This window comes from Chanos chanos, chromosome 1 (genome assembly GCF_902362185.1).
Source record: "Chanos chanos chromosome 1, fChaCha1.1, whole genome shotgun sequence".
Taxonomy (NCBI): Eukaryota; Metazoa; Chordata; class Actinopteri; order Gonorynchiformes; family Chanidae; genus Chanos; species Chanos chanos.
Window position 1 is genome coordinate 39,519,450 of NC_044495.1, and position 24,581 is coordinate 39,544,030.

Below are 24,581 nucleotides of genomic sequence, written 5' to 3' on the forward strand. Positions count from 1 at the left end.
TAATATGTTGGGGAAGCGTCTCAAGTTATGCATTTCTGAAAGTATTAGATAATCCTGAGAAAACTGGAATAGGTTTTAATATACAGTAACAATTAAATTTAGTTTTTCATTTGACATCACTGAGCTGAAACCAGGAGTTCTCAAAATTAACAAAAGTCAGTGTTGACCCACTTGTACCAGATAGTTCTCCAAAAAATCTTGGTCATGGTAAAACCTGAAAAGTATGAAGACATTTCAAAAATGCATCAGTTAAAACACAGCTCATAGTCAAGCGTGAAGACAACAGTATGGCCAGGAGTCCAACAGCAGAACACACCTCTTACTCAGAAGTCAGTATTTGGAATGAGTTTGTATCTACGACAGACATTATTGAGTATTTCTCAGGTTTGGATAGAGACTGTATCTACGACAGACATTACTGAGAATTTGGTGAGAGGAGATACAACTGCTTAAATAAGAGAAACACACAACAGGGCTGTCAATGCTGCAATGACCAACATGTTGTAACTAATCATTTTCTTGAGTATTTCATCATTTGTCACTCAAACACTCACTAAAACGATGTCCTCGGCTGAAGCGTGGTAAATTTAATTTGGGGTTGACTAAAATAATTTGTTCAGTCTTGTTAGCTCTGACCCCATGAAGCCATCATTTCTTTGGACTTGACTTTTCAACCTTTCTTGTAGTTTGCTGGAATGAAACACACCAATAACCAACAGACAAGGCTGCAGTTCAAGTGTTTAATGCGGTAACTACAGAATGCATACATACAGGAAATAAGTAGCAAGAACTAAAGGCAACTATAAAGTACTACAAAATACGACACGCGGACCAATACATTTACAAAACATTCAAAATCCTTACAAAATGGGCTGTATTGGTCCTCCTTTTTTCAGCAATTTGGATCTTTTTTCTTTTTTTTACAAACTTAAGATTCAAATTACCATCAAATTTTTGAATATTTCCACAATTTTACAAGTGCCAGGGAGAACGCTGAACCCACTGCTGTTTTTTTTTTTTTTTTTTTTTAGATTTTTCGTTTTTTTTAAAATGGTGCAACAACCCATGACCCCGAAACTGCACTCCAGGACAGAGCCATCCAACCCAAATCAGGACATCTGCACACTGTTTAACTGCCCCTTTAAACAAATCAAAACCAAACAAAAAAAAAAGAGAGAAAAAAAGACGACAGCTTCCTTTAGCTGCTAGCATTAAGCTTCAAAACAAAAAGAACTTGTCAGTCTTGAAGGCAAAAACTGAACCCACGGTGGCAGATGGGGGAAAGAGAGACAAAACAACCACGTTCGTTGTTTGTGTGTGTGCATCCGTAAAATCTGAATACTGGACAGCTCATTACTCAATCTGCCTTTTTTAAATGTCCCTTTTTGTACTATATACATTGAAGCTTCAAAATAGTATTTAACAGCATGTCAAAAAAACAAAAACACCCTCATTCTGGCCCAAATCAACTCTAGCCGGGTCAGAAGCAGTCCCAGTGGAGGGTAGTCCAGTGCTGGCTGTGCGGAGGTGCTGCTGGGGAGGGGGAGGTGGCAGTGGGGTGGGGGGGTTCTCTCTCTGTGCTCAGGAGCGGTGGTTCTCTCGCCGTCTCCTGCAGCTTAACTGGCACCCGTGCCTTCCATCACCTGCTGGGCCTGTTTCTGCCCCATGCAGCACTGGGCCACTGACTGGAACAACCTGAGGGGAGCAGAAAGAGAGAGAGAGAGAGACAAGGAGACACAGAGAAAGAAATGCAAAGAAGAGAGAGATTCAGTCAAACTTTTAACCCCCTGGAAAGGACAACTCTTTCTGTTCGAAGTTGAGTATTTGTTACTGAACCTTGCAAGATGCCAAGCTTGTGACTCCCACTTTTGAAAAATGAAGAGTACTAAAAAGAAAAAAAGAAGGGTGAGATGGAACAGTAGACTCACTTCTCTATTTCAGGAGCGCAGTGGACAAAGTCATGGCTCCAGAACTTGAAGGCAGGGTTCTTAATGAGCTCGATAAAGGTGATGAGAAGTCCCCATGGGTGTGGCCTGTTGACAATCAGTCTTTCCAGCAGGACCCTGGGAAAGAAAGATAGTCAGGCAATCAGAACAACTACATCCCACCCCACTCCACACACGGCTAAGTTCTACAGGCCAAGCCTCATGGCTGTACCTGGTGATCTGCTCCTGAATGGCCTCGGCGTTGGCTTCAGCAAACAGGTACAGCATGGTGCAGCTGAAATAGTGGGTGTGGCTGTTGGGGTACCGCAGCTGATTGGCTATCGCGTTCAGGAACAGATAGCGCCCTGAGAGCAGAGTGGAGAGACAGAGAGAAAATTAGTAAAATGATGTGTTGAACACACCTTTATAAAAATGTTCATTATGTCTAGGGAGCAATACACTGGCTTCTCTCCAAAAGAGTAGCCAGACACATGCCAACCTGAACAAGCCTACGTCACAAGAACACGTTTCTTAATAATGCTGCTCCCACACCATTCTAATCATGTGTTTCATTCCTTCTCCGAGACTCAGAATATAACAGAAGACATGAAATGAGCAGCTGTCTCCTTAGAGTAATGACACAAAAATGATCTGTCAGGAACAGCTGATGGTTTCTTAGAGATTATGTTGAAAACCACTGCTCCTCATGAAAACAGGCTTCAAATACATCCTTGGAGGAAGTGGGAAAAACTGGACAGTCCAGTGTCTGGGTCTCACAAGGGTTAGCTGCACGTGTGTGTGTGTGTGTGTGTGTGTGTGTGTGTGTGTGTGTGTGTGAGAGATACCTTCAGTGTCCAGGTCGACAGCGAGGTTCTGGAAAATGTCCATGTGGGCTGAGTGGGTGATGGTGCTCATGGACGGGGTGCTGCCCTTGTTGTGGATGTGGGCGATGGCCTGTGTGCCCACGTACAGCACCAGGGCGTTAATCAGCTGGATGTTATAGCGATTCCCTGGCTCATTGGACACCTGACAAAACAAGGATAACACAACTTCAGGATAAAAACAATTCATTCTCATAAACGTCTGGTTAGATGGACAGGATAAATCCCCACGCTAAGAGTTTTAAGGGCTCCAGAGCAGCGCCCCCTACCTGCAGGTTGCTGCGCAGCTCAGAAAGGAAGGTCACGGGAGAGCGAGTCTTCAGGTACGAGTCCAGATCTTTCTTGAACTGAGAGGGCATCACTCCAGTGAAGTTAGTGAGGATGCGAGGAGCAATGTTGATTTCACTCAGCATGTCCACCTACAAAAAAAAAAAAAAAAAAACACCACATGAATTATTTAAAAAAAATACTATTACAGCTATACAATAGTTGAGCCCTGCACGAGGACACTCAGAGAGAATCCGTTTCAGTAGAGAGAAACAGAGAGAGCGCCAGCGAGAGAGAGAGAGAGAGGGATGGAGGGGCTGTGGTACCTTCAAATTGGGGGTGAAGGGGTCAGGAAGCCTCATGTTGCGGGGGAAGGCACTCAGGATCAGGTTCCGCAGCTGGATGCAGTTGGGCGGAATAACATCACAGAAACCATAGTGGTAGTCACAGAGGAATTCTGGGAAGTCATGAAGCAGGACCAGAAGCACACGCAGAGTGCCCTACCAGAGGAAAGAAGAAAAGACACTTAACCTTAAATATTTACTGTTTTTTTTTTTGTTTTTTTTTTTTTAAATGTGCAAAAACGTCTTCCAGTTTTATTCTTAAATACAGTAGTGGAGCTGCATTGGTGCCAAACCCAGCCCATGGTGTGGAAGGTGACTGTACCTTGTAGAGGATTTGCATAGGTTTGTTGAGCTCAACATTCCTCAGGAAGGGGGCTAGATACTTAAACAGGTCAATGAGCAGCTGGGCGTACATGGGCCAGCCCTACACACAGACAAGGACGAAGAGTGAATGAGTGAACAGTGAATGAGAGCATCTGGAACACCACAGCGTTGGGACAGACAAATGCAAAAGACTTATTCTGGACTGTTTCCAGCTCACCCCGTCTGTAAACCTTACCTTCTGCTGTGGGGTGTGTGCTAGCATCCTGGCGATGAAGATGCGGTGAGAGATCAGCTCTAACCAGGCGTAAACAAAGCCAGGTGCTTTGGTAGGCCTCAGGATATGGAAGGTGTTGCTGCAAAACAACAAAAAGAAACCCACATAAGTCCATTTTTCCACATAAGGATAACTGGATATTGATAAATTGGTAGAAGCCAATTTATCAATATCCAGTTCAAACAATGAGTGCTGATAAAGATTAGTTTTACATCCCGTTCAAGCAGCTGGCCTGACTACAGGCAGCCAGCTGTGTTGTGAGGGGCTGTGTACCAGAAGGCAGTGAGGGTTTGGAAGTTGATGGTCTCCAGAACATGCTCGGGGGCGTTGAGCTCCAGTAGCAGCATGATGAAGATGCGGTGATAAGGCAACTGCTGGAACTCAGTCTGTCTCACATCATGGTCCTGGATCAGTACGCCCACAACAATGCCCAAAACCTAAAACCAGCACAAACCAGCACAGAGCAGAGCATTCACACCAGTCTCCGTCACTTACATTCATCACTCTCCCTTTACGCTGTCCGAATCGAGCTCAAAACAGCACCGACATATCAGCTGCATCAATTTAAATAAGGATTAAATTAAGCTTGAAAACTGAATCTAAGGAATTCCTCCCCTTTGATGCTGTCTATTTATTTCACAGTCAGATACATCTCTCAGAGCTCAATGAGATGACCATCTCTCTGTGTCTGACCTTGTTGAGCAGGTTAATCTTGGTGACGGTGTTGGTGGCCTCTCCAGAGTGCTTGACTAGCAGGGCGATGAGGCGGACGAAGGCGTCCAGATTGTGGTAGCATTTTGCTCTGATGATGGCGCCGCTGGCCGCTGGGTTGTGCTGCTGCTCAGCCTGGGCGCGGTAGCTGATCTCCACACACATCTCCGTACACAGACGGAAGAAACGCGTGATAAGGTCGTCCGTCTTCAGGATACCCTGCTGGTGCATCTGCACAGGGAAAAAAAAAAAAAAATCAATCACATCCAAAGCTCATCCAACAGAATCAACAGGGCAGTTTGGTTCTCTATACATGAATGCATCATTATGGCTAACTGCTACACTGGCCCTCAGGGTTTCGAAGACAATCGAGACTGAAAACAACTTATTGAAAGATTCTCAATGGATCTCCCCATAAGTGAGTCCTACTCATTTTTTATCACTGTTCTAAATGATACACAGACCTAAGACAAGAATAATAGTGTAACTGTTAACAGTATGACAAGAAAAACTGAATGTGCATGGAAACACTGTTTAAGAGGAGACAGACTGAGCCGCCGACCTGTCCAACAAAGGCAGAGAAGGCTTTGGTGCTGTCCCGCCCGGCTGCGGCAGAGTGATACAGGTTGACCCATTCTCTCAGCAGGTACTCGGCCTTCTCCCTAAGGCCCGGCGGGTCATCGTACTCGGCTGCCTGAGATATCCCAGAGTGCATCATGAAGTTAGGACCGCCATGAGCACGGTCGATCATGGCTTCGTAGTTGGAGCGGACCACATCCATCAGCTGTGGAAGCCTACAACAAATAAGCATGAAACGGTTAGGTCTAGTTTCGCAGGACCAGGGACACAGAACCCTGTGCTACTTCAAGCCCCCCCCCCCGGGGGGAAAAAAAAGGTGGAGTGGTCATATGACTGCAAGCAAGTGTGCCCCTCACCATTGAGTGAATGGGTAAAACCAACAGCTGAAGTTATGAATCAACTTGAGGAGGCTCTTTAGTCTGTCCTGGAGAGTTTGATCTATTAGCAGATCCCAAGCTTACTAAAACAGGACTGTGTCTAGCATCTGCTCCAAGCTGTGGTGTGTGTGGGTGTTGGGAAGGGGTTATCATGGGATTCTTACCCCTCAGGGGCATTGGCTCTGGAGTGAGCACTGGTTCTCATGAGTGTCTCAATGGTGTGGAAGAGGTCAGCCTCCGTGATGTGACTCACGCTTCGCTCATCCACCAGCAACAGCTTCACCAGCTGCATGGCAAATGCCACCGCCATGTAGTGCAGCCCGTTCTCCATGGACTGTGACACACACACACACACACACACACACACACACACACACACAGACAAGTCAAAAGGTTTTAAAGGGTTTGAGAGCGTGTGCTGTCCATTAGCGCTCACTATACTGACTTAATTACAATACAGTCACACACCAGGTTTGACTCATTACAGACTTCATTAATATGCTGAAAATGTACATATGCATCAAACCAACAGCCTGACATTTCAGACTAAACAACCAACGATGTGTAATACTGCAGTTTAGCTCATTTCACATCGTGTGGTGTGTAGAACACCTTGTTTGTCTCTGTAATAGCACATCTACGAGACTCAACCGCTCCACATGTTTCACAGCCATCACATCAGGCCTGCCTCCATGCGTGAACATGTGCCTCCTCCAAAGAGACAATAAAGGGGGTGGAAATGAGAGGGTGAGAAGCAGTGAGGTGGGTGTCTTACCTGGGCCAGGTGCAGATCGTACTGGGGCATGTTGACCAGGTGGTTTCTGATAAGAAGCTCCACGGCCTCAACGTTGTACTTGTACTCATCACGACACTCAATCAGGCATCTGTTTAAACACAGAGACAGTGACGTCAGGACGCGTGTGAAAGGATACAGGGTGCTGTTAACTCATTTCTCACTGACAGTGTGTGGGTTCCTGAGGGCAGGGTACTGTGTGAGATGTGGAGACTACTGACCTGGTGATCTGTTTATTGCACCACTGTGGGCCGTAGGCTCGGCCGTCCTGCAAGGCTTTGAGCACCAGTAAGTGACACTCTCTGTAACGCAGCAGCAAATCAGGATCAGCCCCGCTGGTCGCGTCCAACAGACCCTCCACAGCCTAGAGAGAGAGAGAGAGAGAGAGAGAGCATGAGCGAACAGAGAAAGAAAAAGAAAGGGCACAGAAAAAACCCCCACGAATTACAATACTGTACTGATAAATACATCAGAGTTGTACCTCTAATGAAACTGTCAGAGCTAATTCTTAAGGACCCACAAAACAGCACTTTTTGTCACTCTAGCCCAGCATTAGCAGACCTGCTTCAACTTCTCTACTGCCAAATCAGCCTTTGGCTGCTTCCGGTAGGTATGTGGGGGTTAGGCATTAAGAAAGGACTGTGCTTTGGTCTGGGGTGGAGAAACACTGCGTTAATCAATAACTTTTCTTTTGTCAGGCAAATATCTAACACGCAGCACAAACTGAGAAAGAGGAGATTCTGCAGGCGGTGCGTTAAAAAGGAGCTGTGCTGTACCTTCTGCAGCAGGCCGAGAGCGGCGATGCCGTCGCGGGAGTTCCTGGCCAGCACCACGGCCTCCAGAAGGCTGCGCAGGGCCTGGGTCTGAGGGTTCATGGCCAGGGCGGGAGGAATGGCATGCAGGTGCTGCTCCAGATCGGCTATACATTTATCATAGATCTGAGCCACATCATCAGTGGCCCAAGCCTGCTGCTGTAATACAAAACAACAAAGTTCAACTCAAATCTCAGCTACAAGTCATCGTCCTATAGTCCTCCAATCTGACTGACGTGACCATTTTAATCATGTAATATGTGATACCAGTCTCAGACATAACGACCGATTTAGAGTTGGGCGGGATCAGGGACATACCTTCATGGGCTGGGCAAGGAAACCAGTGGGCTGAGACAGGTCGTTACTGGGCAGGAAACCGGGAACGTTACGGGCAAATTCCTCATAAACAGCCAGCTGTTTAGGGTCTACTCCGCCAACCTGAGACCACGTTCATCAACATTAACACACTATTCAAAAACACGTTCAACAGGAAACCTGGCAGACTGTAAAAACATCCTACAGACAGTCTTGATGCAAAGCCACAAACCACCGACATAACGGTAAACAGAGGATGACACTGGCAAACAGCCTGCTCTCACCTTCAGCCTGATCTGCTCTGGCATGCGCTCGGCCTGGTAGGTCAGCACCACAGGATCACAGTAACGCCGGCCCTCCTGACGTGCGTGTTTCCTCAGCTCAAACTCCTGCAACAAGAATGACAAGAAAAACGAAAAAGTTTAAAAAGACGAATGGATACATACTTTACACCCTTCAGTGTATCAACATGTGCTAAAATGAGCAGTGACAAACAAACACACTCACGGTTGCCAGTCTCTTGTCCATCTCTGGTCCAGCCTTCTCCACAGCAGTCTTCTGAATGAAACAGCAGGCCAGCTCACAGTTGTCCTGAGCGATGCGTGCAGCTGCCTCCTCCATCATCTCTCTCTGCTGGGGCGTGGGAGCCTAGGCCACAAACACACACGGGGCAGTGCAGTCAGGTTGCCAGGTCATAGTGTGTCTCATATGAGAGTGATGAGATGTACAAAAACCAAACGGGGGGAAAAAAAAGCGCGTTTTTACCCGGAGAGCGGCGGCGAAGCTGTTCTTCAGGTTGGTGGAGATGCTCATGAGTAGCGGTTCCCGGCAGGTGATCATGGCCATGCCTGCCGTCAGGTTCCGCATCATGTGGTGGGCCGCCACACGCATGCGTGACTCCTCGGAGTCCAGCGCAAAGTCCTTCCTCACGATCTGCTCGCAGGTCGTCATGGCGATCTTGATGGAACGGTCCACCACGGGGTGGACGAGCTCCTGCACGGCACGCTCGATGGCCTGTCTCACACACTGCTTCAGCTGAGGATGTGCCTGCAGCAGAGGGATCTACACACAGAGAGAGAGAGAGAGAGAGAGAGACAGGGAGAGACAGAAGAAAGGTTCAAGACATTAGTCATTTAGTGTCCAAGCTTTAAGCTTTCAGATCTGAATATGTCAAAATAAACACCGTGTTTGTGTGTGCAGGCAACAGAAGTTGATGTCTACTGAGACAGACAGGATGTCGATATTGATCAGGGTAATTCATATTTCATTATGGATCTTCTGTATAGTCATGAAAACGACTTACAGAACCATGTCAATCTGTGCCCATAAGTTTGACTGATAAACAAAGGCAGATAAAACAGCAGTCACACTTGCTAAAACTGAACTGAATCATTCTCAAATGAATAATTCTGATTGATGGCAGAGACCTGTGTTTGTGTGTGTGTAACTCACATTCATATTGATGTTAATGTGCGGGGCCAGGCCCCCCAGTGAGTAGACGTTGATGTCATGGTAACTGAACTGGGGGGTGGGTGGCCCAGTGGCTGTGCAGGTGGTGGTGGTTGCTGGTGCTGAGGGAGGAGCTGCAAACGAAACAAATTCCCCTGTTGGTCACAAACACTATACAGGTTACAATCTGAACACAGCATAAACAACAACAGAAAACTGCAGCACTTAACAATTGAGCAGTAAATCAAAGAGTGAGTTTTCAATGTCATACATGAATGGCACACAAAAAAAAATCAGAAGCAAATAATACCGTGCTTTCAAACATAACAAACAACAACAAAGCCATGAGCTAAATTTGACAGATTTAAAGCAAAGGATAAAAAGAGAAAAATGAAACACGGTGAGTATGATAAAAGGGTGAAATTAAATTAAGCCGCATCAAGTCTCATAGCATGATCTGTTGACCCTTTGACGGCCGTATGCAGCGTTAAGTACGTGTGTGAGAGGGGCCGTGTGTGTGTGTGTGTGTAGTTTTTTGTTGTTTTGTTTTTTTACCTGGAGGGACATTGGGCAGCATCTCCTCGGTGGGCTTGGCCTCTTTCTTTGGTGCAGACAGCTGCTCCTCCAGGTTCTTCAGCTTCTCTTTGTCTTTCAGCAGGTTTCCAGGTTTCAGGTCATTTATATCCAGAGACAGGTTCTTACAAAGCACCTCAATCTCAAACTTCAGGTTCAGCTGTGAGGAGAAACAGCAGCGGTTAAGCTTTTCTAGACCAAAATAAAAACTTCTAAACTGATCGGACAGGGAATGATCCTGATAGGATATGGTGCCATCTGGTTACACCATGAAAAAAACAAAGCAAAAACAAAAAGGAAAAAACAAAGAATGCTGGAGGACTGGCTAACCTTTAAATCGTGCTCCTGGTGCAATTCAGCCAGTACATTCATAATGGCCATTGTCCAAGGGTTCTGGGGCCTAAACACCTGCAAGACAGCACAGCAGTGTTGATTAAACACACTGACATTAAAAGCACATAGTACACAATCATATGACCAAAAACAGCTCATTCAAAAATCTGCAAGTACATATGACTAACATGGATTTTTTTTTTTTTTTTTACTTCAGTAAATGTTTACCATGCTTCGCAAGCTGGACTCCAGAACTTTGGCCACAAAGGGGACCACGTACAGCAGCTCCTGCTGGCCTTTCACATAGGCCTCCAGCAGCAGGGACTTCACCTCCAGGTCCTGCACAACAGCACAGTGCACAAACCATCACAACCAAGTGCATGGAAACCACTTACACCACCACACCGTAAAATGGGTCACCAGGCATTAAAGCCACCTCAGTGAGTCAAATTCTGTTTAGAAAGATAAGAGAGCTGCTTTGAAAGACTCACTGTGTAGAGGATGGGTTTGTTTTTGGCCAGGGTGATCATTCCTAACCAGTGGCCCAGGTTCTTCAGCAGAGAACGATCAGAGAAGTTAGCAGCTGCCTTGTCAGAGGTCAAAAGGACCTGAGGATGGACCAAAAGAAATTACAGAAACAGCAAACACAACAACAATCCTCCAGTGCCTGTTCCTTTGTCAGGATGATAGAAGAGCAAACATTAAGTTGAGTTTACACTGATACGAAAATCTCTGCTCACCTTGATGTTTCTGTAGGTTTCATTAAGGACCATTTTAACAAATTCAGGGTTTTTCAGCGTGTCCAGGAAGTTGGAGTAGAGGCTGTGGAAGTTGGGCTCGATGCTGACACGTTTCATGACCAGGTACTGAGACACCCAAGGCATAAACTCCTCTTTCACAGTCTCCTTCAGCTCCTCCACCTGGATAGGACAACAGGGTCAAATTCAATGACAACAGCCACTTTACTATGCCCTATGCACCAGTGTTTCAGGTAAATCAATAGCCTATTCAAATGAATATACCAGTGTTAAAGAACTAGTGCTTAATGTCACAACACATTTAATCTACAGTATGAATTTGCACCTTTTGGGACATGTTGGACTGTGAGAGGTTGTTGAAGATGAAGGCGATCTTCTCTTGCACATTTTCTGGCGGCTCCACAATCCTTTCGGTCTGATCCGTTGCCACCAACAGAGTATCAATGTTTGTTGTGTTGATAGAAGGCTAAGGATGGGGAAAAAAAGAAATCTGTCGAGTCTTAAAAAGAACAACATTTCTATTTAACTAACAACACTGACGGATCTAAATATTTCATATAACCAAACAGTCGACACGTTCAGAATGAGGGTTCTCCACTCACCGGCACGTCCTTCTTGAAGCCCACCGCTGTAGGTCTGGTGATGGTGGTCGTTTTGGCAACAGTAGTGGTGGTGGTAGCCGTGGTTACTAGAGTGCTGGCCTGCCCAGGCTGAGGGGCTTTCTGAGGCTGGGACTGAGCTTGAGCTTGGGCCAGAGCCAGGCTGCCCGGGGTGGTGATGGATCCCTGCATCTTCACCGGAGGGTCCCGCGACTGCTGGCCGTACTCGATATACTGCACACACAGGATAAGAGACACACACACAACGCCAGACTTATTCATCTGCAAATGAGGTCACTCCCCTGCCTGACTACAAAAGCCCCTAAAACACTTAATGGCAGCACTAGTTGTTTCTGGTTAGATCTCAGATGTATTTCTTACAGAGGATAACATACACACAAAGTAAGCCTTATTCATCAGGCGGCTCTGTCTTTCCACTGCCTGACTGGTAAAGCCCCTAAAACTCACTGGCAGAGCACTAGTTGTTAAAGGACAGAATCTTGATATACTTCTCACAAATCTGATGTAGCAGTAGAGAAATGTGTCGTAACAGGTAATGAGTGAGTGTGATTTGGGATAAATACAAGAAACCTGTTTACCTCTTGCAAATGGTGGGGGAACTGCAGAAAATGGGCTATGGAAGCCAAGTGCTGACAATATTGTGGATAGTCCTTAAGTCTACACAGAGGAAGTCACAATGAAACTTCACACAATTTCAGAGCATGTGAATACATGGGAACGTTGTTCAGATCAGCCTTACAAGCAAAAAGATCTGCTAGAATATTTGAGTTATAAAACACAGGGAATTATAATGAGTTGAGTTATACAAACAAATAAAGCACTGAAAACAACAAAAACAAACAAAACTCTGACATTTTATGTGAGCCTTTAGACAGAATTCAGATACACATCTCATAAACCCAATGCAAAAGCACTGGAATTCCTTGCTGTTCAGGTGATGAGTTAGTTCGATTCAAAGTCAAATACAAGACACGAGAGACAGAGCTGAGCTGCTTACCTATTCTTAAATCTATCTAGTGCAGCGATGCCAAAGTAATACATTTTGGATCCAAACGGCTTGCGTAAGGCCTCCAGGACGTATCTGAGAGCCAAGCCCAGGGCCATGTACGTGACCAGGCCTTTCTCGATGATGCCCCCAAACAGGCAAGCAGTGATGTGCAGCTCTTTGTCGGGGTACTGAGGGAAGAAGCGGTACTCCTCAAACAGGTTCCTCAGCATGCAGTTAAAAACCTCCCGCTCCCGCTTGATGGTGGAGTCTTTAAACCTCTGCAACATCTCCAGCACCTACGTGGAAGGACAAGGCAAAGAAACAAAGCGAGCGTCAGAGCAGAGGACTGGACCTGGAGACAAGTGAAAAGACACTGGCCCCTGCTCTCAATGACTACGTTGTCTGATCATGATTTTCAAATGGTCCAATGCAAAACATACTCTTGTTCTAATGTGTCTAAGTCAATAGCCTTTAGTGTGTTCCCAAATAAAAATCCTCATCCACAGACACTGTGGATGTGGAACGGGGTGTAATAAGTGATCACTGATGTTGTAGGTACCAGTTGATATGAACAGAAGGGTGAGAGCCCTGGGTTTGACCTACCTCATCCACAGACATGGTAGGGTGTGGGGGATGGTTGTAGATGCGCTGGAAGTAGCTGTTGGCCTCATCGTCAATCTCCTTACTAAAGTGCTGGTTAGCCTCGGGCCACACCTGAGAAAGGTCAGCTACAGGAAAGACATGGCACAAACAAACTCTCTCAAACCACAGATGTCACCGACAAACACGGTAGAAGTAAACAGCCATTAAATGACATAAGCTGTTCCAACTCATGTCAGACCACAAAAACAACTGCAAACAAAAAGGAAACAAACCCACACAGAGCACTGCATACAAACATGACAGATAACATTCTAGGCAAACAGCTTGTTTTGACCTCTTCATATTGGCCATCATCCGTGGTAAAAAAAACAACAAAAACAAACACACGGTGATAATGAGGTGCCAATGCAGATCCAAGTTGGTTGCCATAGAAATTTCATAGTAATGTAGACTGACCTGTATTTCCTCTTTAGATTCACATTCAGTGTTTTTTTTTCTTTTTTGGGGGGAGAGTGGGTCATCTTTTGATTGTGTGCACGGTACTAGGATATACAAAAGCATTAAAATAGGTGTGGTTTATAGTCACACCTCGTCTGTTACTTGCATTCTCGTTTTGAGGGTGTTTTAAATCTCATATATTAAAAAAAAGAGAGTGTGGGGGAGGAAATACAGCTGAGGCACCAGGCACTCTCTCAGTCACACCACTACCACTTACAGGCCTTCATCTTACTCTGCTGGAAGGTGGGCGGGTTCAGGCCCGGAGTGCTCATCTTCCTGGTGCCGAACGGATCGCTGCTGACAGCTGGCATTCCCAGGCCAGTCCCGATCCCAGTTAAGCTGCCTGAACCCAGAGGACCTGTGACAAAAAAAGGTCACGTGACTAATGCAGTTAGACATGGCCAGGTTCAAATGATGACTACAGGTGTGCTGAACACGTTCAGGTTTAAATGCTTAAAACAGGGATGATACTGATTCGCTCTCACGGTCTCCTTGGTTACCTGGAAGCTGTGAGGTGAGGCTCCCAATTCCCCCAAAAGCGGTGCTGGGGTTGGGGTTAGTCAGAGGGGGGAAGGCCTTGGCTGGGGATTGTGGGTTGCTGAAGGCGGAGCCTAGCGGCGTGGGGAACCCTTGCATGCTCGGGGTGTGAGACGTGGCCGAGCCACTCAGACTCAGAGAACCCATCGCTGACAGAGGGTCAATCTGATGACCAAAAGAAAAAAAAAACAAAAAAACAACACACACGAGGAAGAGGATAAGAGTTTGTTTAATGACCTGATGCAAGCAGGATTCATATTTAACTGCATTCCTGGATGTTTCTAAATGTATCACTTTTGATTCAACGTCAAAACTTATGAGCGGAGTGAAAAGGAAAAATTAAAGTTGAATGACTTCAGGGCAGTCAAAATGTACTTTACATTAAAAACGGTTTCCACAAAGACCAGTGGGTACATGTCTAAGATGAGGGATAAAAAATTTAAACTACTGATCAGAGTAGGTGATCAGAAACCCCAGTTGATATAGGAACTGAAGCAAGAGGGTTTGTGTTCTCTGGGACTAGCATTTGTACAAACACACCAGAGTGGCACGGTGTGTGGTGATGCTGGATGTGTACCTGCACTGGCGAGATGGCATCCAGGCTGCTGGTGCTCGGGGCACGTCCCTTTGGCATGACCCCTGGTGGAGGCTGGCGAGCTTTATTCATCACATTACTACAGTTGGCCACCATGGTCAAGATCGTCTCTGATAGCTCCTGAGACACACTCCTGTTTGAAGAAAAAAAAAAAATTATACATCAATATCACAACTCTACTGATAAATCTATACAGCACCTGTACACACAAGGAAATGTCCAAACCAAAGCAAAGATCATTACCAGCGAAAAGCTCTTCCAAATCACACTGTATATATAATAATGAAGTCTGTATCAGACCACATGAGACCATTTCAATCCTCAATTCTAAGATTTGAGTCGTTCTTGAGTTGGGCATGTGTTGTGCACTGCTGTCTACTGTGAATGTAATGGCAGTTAAGTGGCCATAGAACAACTGAAAAACCAGTCTCCATGAAAAAATGTTCAATTTCTTCTCTGAGGGGAGAAAGAGGACTGACCCAGCGCAGGACTGCAGGCAGGCCAGCATGGTGGCTAGTGTCTCAGGAGGGAGCTGAGCGCTTTTCGGCTGATCCTTCTCTGGTGCCAGCCCACCCATGATAGTGGGGCAGCGTCTCTTCAGGAATGTCACACACGCCTGGATGAAGGGCTCCTGACACACACACACACACACACACACACACACACACACACACACACACACACAGAACAAGAGAGAGAGAGAGAAAGAGTGAGCAAGCACATCAGACAGCTGTCAAAAGAGGAAACCATCATTAACCAAACGAACAGTAATCATACAACCGTTCTCTTACCCCATGCTCTCTGATTTTGTCGGTCAGCCATTTGTCAAGTTTGAGGTATTCACGGCGAGAGGCAAGTGCAGCGAGGTCAATCACAAAGGCAAATGGAGTACCATTTAGCAGCATCGATAGAGACTGGAAGACAGAAAGCACCCAAACGTGGTTCATCAAAAGAAACGACACATCTTTCAGCATTTCATCTCATTTCAAATGACAGAAAGTGTCAATATTGTGGGGGAAGAAAAAAAAAGAAGAATACCACCACACATTGAGAAATGCAGTGCTTTTCTACCTTCAAGTCCTGAGCCACGTCCAAGATGCGGGAGAGTTTGGCCTGGTCATACTGCTCCCCTCTCATGTACCACTCGGCCATCGAGTGCATAATGAGCTGACGGATAGAGGGGGACTGGCCCTGGGAAAACGGTCAGGCACAAAGATGAAAAATCAGGGAAGGTGCAGTGGGAGCGGCACACTACAAACCCATGGCTGTGTACGAGCTGTGTCCAGCACAGAGATTATGCCTGATGTAAACTCATGGGCTGACACACAATGCCTGCCTACACTTTGAAGGGCAATGATCTCTAGGGGCTTAGAAATCTGAAAAACACTGTTTGGCACACAAGCCACTCACACCTGTAAACAACAGAAGTGTACGTGTTTTTAAGGTACCTGGGCACCGAAAGAACACCAGTATTCATAGTTTTCTACACTCCATTACCCAAATGCACACTAAACGGCTCAACACACACACGTACTGTTCGGCCCTGGTCAGAACAGAACTTTCTCAGCAAAATTGCACAAATACAACTTTTGTCACTGGCGCATATTCTATTCTATAACCCCAAATCCATTTTTAACTTATAACCAGTCTTCACTGAAAGGACACTGCCTATTTGGTAGCGGGGGTGAGGGAGACTGAGCAGTGTGGGCTGTTACCTGACCGTGCCAGGCATAGTGCAGGATGATGGCTGAATTGGGGTGGTTGCCCAGGAAGATGGGCATGAGGGTGGAGATGAGCTCGTGGCGCAGCGTGTGCCAGGAGGTGCTGATCTGCAGAAGGGCCAGGACCAGCATGTCTGGGCAGTGCTTGATGGGAAAGCTGAACAGCTGCTTGACCTGGTCGTATTGGCCCACCTCAGACAGACGCAGCAAACTCTCCACCAGATCCAGACTCTTCCTGCAAGACGAAACCACAACACCACCACTCAGCAATCTCACCACTTTCCTTTATGGAACAGTTAAATCTGATGGCATTCATTTTACACAAAGCCAGTCCTGTGTCAATATGTGACACTTTGAAATGACTTTAAAATGAATCTACCCAAAATTCTCAAATGACATTTTCAACTGCAGTTACTAAAGTTCAAAGAGGTCTGAATGTACTGGAGAAAAATCAAACAACCCTCACACAGACATCTTAGAGTTTGGCATTAAAATATCCATTGGCTGATAAATGAAGAGAGCAGGGTCACAGGGAAATGGAAGCACTGAGGAGAGCTGGGAAAAAGCCCAGCCATTCAAGCACTTCAAACACCTACTTGACCTGGGTAAACTTTGTTCAACAAGACGTCAAACATCTCTATTTATCATGGTATTCTGAATCAATTTTCCCTTGAGTGGAAACACTTCCCTACATTTTTACAAGCTGAGCGATTTGCTGCATCACACCTTGAAACGGGATGTTTTAGGCAATGATTGTTAATTTCCCTAAAGACTGTCTGATGTGAGATTGCACAGACGAGAGGCAGAGAGAAGGATCTGCATTCATGAGGTTGGTACACACCAAGTGGCTATCTCCCTGTTGTCATCTTCAGGAGGAGCTTTCAAGATGTCGATGGCAACACTATGACAGGGGTAGTCAGCAAAGCAGAACACATCTGGGTTCACTAAGGAGTGCTGAATGAATGACAGCTACACGGGAAGAAAATGGCACAGTCAGTTTGGAGAACGAGTTTTAAGTGAATGATTTAATGCTTTAATGATCTGGCCGCCCAAACATGTCTCCACAGAGGGGCCGTTGCGTCTGATCTCTCTCTACGGGTGTTTTGAGTGCTGAACATGTCCACACACTATGACATGGCGTGATGTTTTACCTGTCCCTCGGCATGCTTCCAGGGCCTGTAGATGAGGTCTACAGGAAAGATCTCCAGTCCAAGGCCTCTTTGAATTCCATGCACTACAATCTGCAGACCCTTGGCATCTCGAATCAGAAAGCCAGCGTGGTCAAGTTCATAGGTCACCTCTTTGAAATTCAGATTGGGGTTCTGAGAATGGAGGGGGGAAAAGTGTGCTCGTGTTGTTAACTTTATCAGTTAATATGGTTTTAGGAATAAGTTGCTGGGTTTCCATTCAATGAATCCACACTAAGAATTGAGCTCTTTTCTCATAACTTCCCAGGTTCCCATTTCCACTTTCTTAAATCTGTGTCTGATATGGGCAACTAACAAATGCTCTGTAGTTACTTATATTTTTTTTGATAAGGCTGAAAATGACCTATCCAGGTTTCTGCTCTCGACACATAATTGTAATGTTAAAAAAAAGTTCATATCTAATCTGCACCCCTAAAAAAACCCTAAACTTTAAATAGTTTGTGAAAAAAAAAAAAAAAAGATACTCACGACTTCTTTGACCACGTCAATCAGGACGTCTACATTCCAAGTGTTGGCCTGAGAGCCATCACTCTTATCTTTCCCATCACTCCAGATCCCACTGCCCGGCGCAGATATGGACTACAAGCACACACACAAACGAGTCAGCACCTCGACTCCTAGATGCAAGCAACCTCTCCTAAACTGTCATATACATAAACCATGCAAGCTATGAGTAGACACAGCAGAGACAGGCTGTACCTGTAATGGGATTCCATCAGTCAGGCCAGAGTGAGTGCGGGCCATCATGCTCAGCACCCTGGCCACCTGACTGGCCGTCACCTCCCGCACTCCATACTGCAGGATAATGTTCCTGCACTCTTCAAGACTGCACACACGCGGGCGCACGCAGATAGACAGACACAAACACAGGGGAGGGGGAGGGAAGGGGGAGACAGAGAGAGAGAGACAGAAACAAAATAAAGATCAATTCACGTGGTACATCATTAAGACTGAACCAAACACCAATGTTTTTGACTTTTTTTTTTACCTTGCACAAAAGCCATAGCCCACTTCCTGAATGAAGTCTGCAAGGGAACTCTCCATCATGGTCTTGGTTAATTCTCCAGAGTCGGGCAGAATCCTTGCCATGAGAATGTCCCGTTTCTCAGGGTACAGCAGTGGTGCGAGCACCACGGGGCAGCGTTCTTGCGGGAAATCTGGATGACACAGTCATACCCCACCCCTGCATTACTATACGTCTGACCAAAACAATCTGTTTACATTTAACCTACCACAGTGTTTTCAGTACAACAGAAAAATCGATTTCACCTTCACTCAAACTGTAAATCACAATGTTAGATATCTCCATAGACATTCCTCATACTTTTAATATTAATACTTTTTTTAATGTATAAAAAAATACTTTTTCGTCCCTAAAAGTACTCTTGCTCAAAACTTCTGTTTTGAAACTTTTCTTACAATCTAATGACTGAATCTGATTGATCCAATTATCCGTGTAACGGTTCTGAACCCGAAGCCAAAACCGCGAAATCAACAGACCGAAATCCACGGTCTCGTGTCGCAACAGATGGAATCTCCGCCCCCCAACTTGCTGTCACCGCTGCAGGTGCAGCCTGTTGAGTTCTGATTACGTTACTAATGTAACAAAACTCATTTTTCAATTCACAATTAAAGCTATAACCCATGTAAATCACGAAATTATTATTCTATCTAAAGTTAGGGCAAGTTATATGTTTTGTGATAGATTATTATTCTATTACAAATATTGTAAATATTATTATTACGCTTATTTGGACCATACTGTTCAGTACAGGACGTTCGATTCATTGTGTGTATTGTGATCCGAGTGACTGGAAAGCCAGAGCTTGTTATACTATTTATTTGTTTATTTGATAACCTTCAGAAGCCCTAAGTTTTGTTTGGTAGTTGCAACAATATTAAATGACTTTTTTTTATATATTACCTAGACATGGGTAGGTTTTTTTTTTTTTAAGAAAGAAAGGTATGTGGATTTATGTGCATTCCTTATGTGTTTAGGAAATTATGGCCAGTTTGCCGCTACGGCCAGTTACACCCCTAGATCCAATGCAGTTTTCAAAGCACTCAACTCCTTTCCCTCCCATCCAAGTGGCTGCACCCTTTGACCTTTTGTGGACAGAAAACCGTATCTTTCCTGACAGGCGTAAGGGCAGCTGGGACTGGCGGCGGCTGCTCACCTCTGCACAGTGTTTTGAGGAACGCGTCGATCTGCTCTTGTCCGACCCCGCTGGAGCCTTTCTGTCCAAACAGAAGATGGGAGAGCAGCAGGTGCAGAACCTCTATGGCAATGTCCTGGAAGCCACCTTCCTGGTTCCCCCCGAGGTCGGCGTCCACGTATGAGCGAAGGAGGTCTGGGAGCTTCTGCTTCACAAATTGTGCAGCTAAAAGACAAATACCAGTCAGGGGCAAAAAACAAACAAAAAAACAAAAATATGTTTAATCATTTATCCACCTTGGAAACTGTTTCATATTATAGCCTTCAATGTAATGCTTAGTAGAGCTTCGTTCCAAGTACCGATGGATGAAGGAGATTGTACACAGACAAACACGCCCACTTACCAAATCCACGGAGGTCTGTGTTAGACGAGTTCAGTAGAGCAAGGCCAAAAATCACCTGCTTACAGAGAGAGATAGAGAATACTAGTTGAAGCCTGGGCACACAAGTGTACGAAATCTTCAAATGACAGCTCAGGGGGGAAAGATGTTGACTGTGAGGCATATTTACATGAGTTTATGAGAGAATGAGGACCTGCTTACCTCCTGAACCTTGCTTAGCTTGAGGACTTTACTCAGCTGAGTAAACAAATGGGGAGAAGGCTTCAAACTCTTGAGAAATCAAAACAGACAAACATCAGGAACCATGTGAAGTCATATTAAATTTAAAAAAAGAAAGAAAGAAAAATCTTGGATGATCTTGTCAGTAAAGACAGCACTGAGAAACAGACAGACACAAACTTGAATTCACCAAAACCAGGGCATGTGGGGAATAACACAGATAAAATTGAAGTGTGTGTCATGAAATAACATACCTTTTGATAGTGCAGAGGATTGTCAATGGCGTAGCACAGAGTTGAAATAAAATTTGGCTTTGTGATAAGAGAGACACACTCCTGAATCAGAAACTGTGTCTTGGGAAGACAGACAAACAGGGAAAGAATGTGGAACAAATGTTAGTCAGCAAAAGACAAAACCCTTTCACCCAAAGAAATAGATGGTGCTTTCTATTCAATCCTGTGCTGTTTTGTCTTTAACCATCTCAACTCAGAGTTAAGATGGCTGAGGTTTCATTCTGTTTGAAAAGAGGAACACAAAGTGATGTCCTGGATTTCCTATACAAATGACCTCTATTTAAGCAAAAATTAATTTCCCTTACTGAGGAGGAGGAGACAAGGCCCTTCCTACATGCTTCGGATCATTTCTCTAAAAAATTCTCAAGATCCCCCTCTGAAGATTCCCACAGTTTATACTGGTCCACATAACATATGACAAAATTCAAGAGCATCTTTTACATTTTTCACGATCATGTCATGACTGTGTTTTGCTGAGCACAAAATGAGAATTCCAACAGAACATCTGTAGTATGGGCAGACAGGAAGTCAGAATGCTCCACTGTACACAGAAGTAGGCTAAATATCACACCTTTCCCCCCCCCCACTTAAAGAGAAAAAAGGAATTCCAGAATACTGTAAGCTTGCTCTTTCCACACAGGAAGATCAGTGCAGTTTACATCTGAGTATAAAATTACCTGGTGGAAGTCTTTACCACTGCTTTTACCATCGCCACTGAAATCCACATGGGAAAAGAGACAGCGTAGTAGATGCCTGTCTGCTTCAGGGCCGTGACGATTTACAATCTGAGAGAGAAAAATGTCACATCAACCGACTGAAGAACACAACAGCCTGTGTAACACTTCACCCAATAAGGAGAACCAAACGGAACATGCCACAATCTATAAAGACTTATTGTTAATGCACTAGGGAATTAGAACATACAGGGAGGCGAAACTATAGAAAGCGTGGGAGGGTCCAAGACTTACATGCTGTATTTCCTGCTGGCTGGCTCTGTAGTTTTTCTTAGTTAAATTGTCCACCAGGTAGCTGATTTGAGACAAAGCCAGCGAGAGCGAGTCAAGATTCATTGCTGGTTGGGGCGGAAGCAGGCGGCCGAGCCCGGCGCAAAATCACCATTATTCCCCTTTAGTCACTTCAGTGATAGGTTACTTCTGCTTCCCCCCCCCCAAAAGGTGTGAAAAATGTCTGCTTTCCAAAAGGCGGCTTCTCTCAGTAAATCTTGATTCTACAGAAGATCCCTCAGGGCAACTTGAAGTATGGCATCTACACAAATTAAACACAAGTATTACATTAGTAAGCAAATTCACATTAAGCACATACCAAAGAGTAAAAATGTATAACAAAATATTAGTCTGTAATACGTATGTATAAAATTGTGCTAAAACAGTAAGTCATGGCTGAAAAATGTTTCTAAATGTATCCAGGTTGCATCACTACAGGGGTGTATTTATGGCTAAGGAACTTGAGGCAACAACTGTTAAGAGAAAACTTACTGGTGTGTTGAATATATGGAAGCCATATTTACTAGCTAGGCCTCAAAGCCTCAATACCGTTGGAGAACTACACTGCCGTGGAAAAGGGGGCTCCAGCGAACTAACATGCAAAAACATGCGCGACTATAAGCATGTGAGTGCATGTTGTAGAGTTTTGTCAAATTAGGGCTCGGTATATGATTAACACAATTCCTATAGTAACCACTCTTATCTACGCCGATACCGCTTATCGATATCCGCCACCGAGCAGTTAATAAGCGACGTGAATTTCAAATAACCGTTGAATTATTCTATGCGAGAACGGTTAGTGGGGTAAACAGAACACTCGTATTTTATCGCTGCCTAGATACAGTAGGTTGCATTAAAGAGGTGGTGTGCAGCATCCGAATACAGGTAATCACCACATGTTACAGCTCGAATATATTTACAAACTACTCCCTGACATGACCATAAAGGCTCGCAGTTGGGATTGTCTACATTAGTCGCAAGCGAGCCATTGTTCACGTAATCCTGCAAAGTTTCAACATTAAGAGTTTACCATTTAATTTAGCAAATAAATCGCGGTTAACAGCAAAATTTGCCTCCCGCAATCTTGAAAGCTATCTTATTCAGTAAACTGGTTACAAAGGCGTTCAAATGTGTGCTACTATAACTAGCTAGTTAGCATATAACGACCAGAACAGGCCAAAAATTGATCCGCGTTTTTTCATCTATCCAACCTTAATAAAGCAACACGAACGGACAAATTACACGGCTGTTCCATTTTATTTTACTTTGCTGCGTGATGCATTTGCAAACTTTGTTCAATCAGCTGGACATTTTCTCACACAAGTCCCACACAAGTTGGCTAACAGTAACTTTGAAATTTGTAGTCTACCGTGAACTCATCTATTCAAATACGTTTAAACAGCTGTCTTGTGAGGATCAAATGTGCCGTATGTAGGTGGGAGAGTACTTCATATTTTTCGACTTCTTGTAAGATCCCTAAAACGCGTAGCAAGCAGTCTACCTGACAGCTTATAGTAAAGCTAGCGAAATGTAGCTGACTTAGCTTAGATATGAGCTACGCAAGCTAACTACGCTGTACAACAGCGTTTGTCTGTGGAAATTTCGCTCAAGCAACTGGCTGAATAAGTTTTGCAAAGATCTACTACAATATCTCATAATCCAAAAAATAACTCCACATTCACCTGCCTGTTTGTATTTAAACGACTTGTGATATCGTTTCGCTAAATTATCAACAGCGCCAGCTAATATTATCTTACCACGATAGCTAGCTTCAGGTTGAAGTCTGCTAGCAGTAGTTCAGTAGCTAGCTACACTTCATCTGAACGTCCGATGGCAAATAATGTGCCTGTTCCGCGGCGTTCAAATTAGTCTAACCGCAGTTAGGTTCTTCAGACGCTCTCGAAGGCAAGGATACAGCATATCCAAAGCCATTTGCGTTATTGAGCATCGGGTTAAACGTTACAAAATCAGTGTTAAAGACATGACTAAAATATAAACAGGTTTCATTGCTACAGCGAGCAGACAACTAGCCTTATTCATCTCTCTGCGTTGGTGGGTACTTGGGCCTCGTTGGATCGATGGGCAGACGACGTGATGGCTGAAAACAAAACTACCGTTAGCTAACTACTGTTGAGTGCATTTAACGCTGATGAGAGCGAGAATGCAAAGCTATTATCTAACCGAAGTATGATTTAAATGTTATCTCAAAGGATAACAAAACCAAACACACCGAGACAGAGATGGGTGATGTGTCTGAGAGTAGGGTTCCCATACACGGCTAGTCCGGATGGCTAGCAAAACGGTAGTTATTCTAGCAATCGAGCTAATCTGACTGCTAACTGGCTAACAGTAGATTATCAGACCAGTGCCATGGGAGAACATATCCTTATCTCTAACGTATAACAATTCACAACTGAAACCAAAAGGAAATGTGATGTCTAAACCAGTTACCTCGATTCCTAAAACTTATTTGGTGGTGATCATTTTCTTGGTTTTCTTCGTTCAATCTTGACAGATAAAAGGTCGCTTCCTCCCTATTCAGTTTGATTCTTCAAAATAAAATGGCGACTGTCATGTCGCGCGCGCACCCAGTGCAGTCCTCTTAAGCTCGAGCCCGAACTCGCGACACCGCAGCATGTCGAATGAAGCGCTCGTGGCGCGCAAGACTCACAGGGGGTGGAGAATTCAGTAGAGACACTATTAATCAGGCACGGCACCACAGTTGTAGCTACACTGTGCACCTAATGGTGAACAATGATGTGTACCCTTTCGGTATTAGGTAAAACCGACTCATTAAAATTCAAAATTATATTGCTTTGTAATATTTACAATATTACTATATTTATCACACTTCATTAAGAAACTTTGGAAGACACTCAAAATTTGCACTTACGCAATATCCAGTGGCTCCAGACCCCTACACTTGGCATTTAAATATTAAAGAATGCTGTGGTCAGCCAGCTGAGAATTATTGAGTGCACCACCAAAATATGGAAAAGCTGCTCTGTCCTTAGGTACCATATA

General features: G+C 44.7%; 1 protein-coding gene across 6 annotated transcripts; it reads right to left on the reverse strand.

The window, feature by feature from the left end:
- Positions 1-733: 733 nt before the first annotated feature.
- cnot1 (CCR4-NOT transcription complex, subunit 1) lies at positions 734-24,111 on the reverse strand. 6 transcript variants are annotated; one of them, XM_030790326.1, is made up of 49 exons: positions 24,009-24,111; positions 21,522-21,819; positions 21,231-21,338; positions 20,515-20,613; positions 20,243-20,311; positions 20,045-20,099; positions 19,663-19,866; positions 18,474-18,642; positions 18,185-18,311; positions 17,954-18,064; positions 17,429-17,599; positions 17,119-17,246; positions 16,272-16,512; positions 15,628-15,747; positions 15,348-15,470; positions 15,036-15,187; positions 14,539-14,689; positions 13,925-14,126; positions 13,657-13,782; positions 12,927-13,051; positions 12,333-12,619; positions 11,914-11,992; positions 11,318-11,548; positions 11,041-11,181; positions 10,698-10,877; positions 10,449-10,565; positions 10,186-10,296; positions 9,955-10,032; positions 9,607-9,784; positions 9,055-9,185; positions 8,368-8,664; positions 8,110-8,250; positions 7,887-7,991; positions 7,606-7,725; positions 7,252-7,443; positions 6,697-6,839; positions 6,458-6,566; positions 5,847-6,016; positions 5,289-5,520; positions 4,709-4,957; positions 4,289-4,452; positions 3,977-4,094; positions 3,740-3,841; positions 3,400-3,573; positions 3,076-3,225; positions 2,771-2,951; positions 2,158-2,290; positions 1,929-2,063; positions 734-1,695 (listed from the first exon to the last, which is right to left on the reverse strand). In XM_030790326.1, the coding sequence occupies exons 2-49, from the start codon at positions 21,621-21,623 to the stop codon at positions 1,617-1,619; spliced, it is 7,110 nt and encodes a 2,369-aa protein (XP_030646186.1). In that variant the 5' UTR covers positions 21,624-21,819; positions 24,009-24,111; the 3' UTR covers positions 734-1,616. The 6 variants fall into 6 exon arrangements, with proteins under 6 accessions (XP_030646186.1, XP_030646162.1, XP_030646194.1 ...); XM_030790302.1 differs by having other exon boundaries at positions 7,252-7,446; positions 9,055-9,206; XM_030790334.1 differs by having other exon boundaries at positions 7,252-7,446; positions 13,642-13,782.
- Between the last annotated feature and the right edge of the window lie 470 nt (positions 24,112-24,581).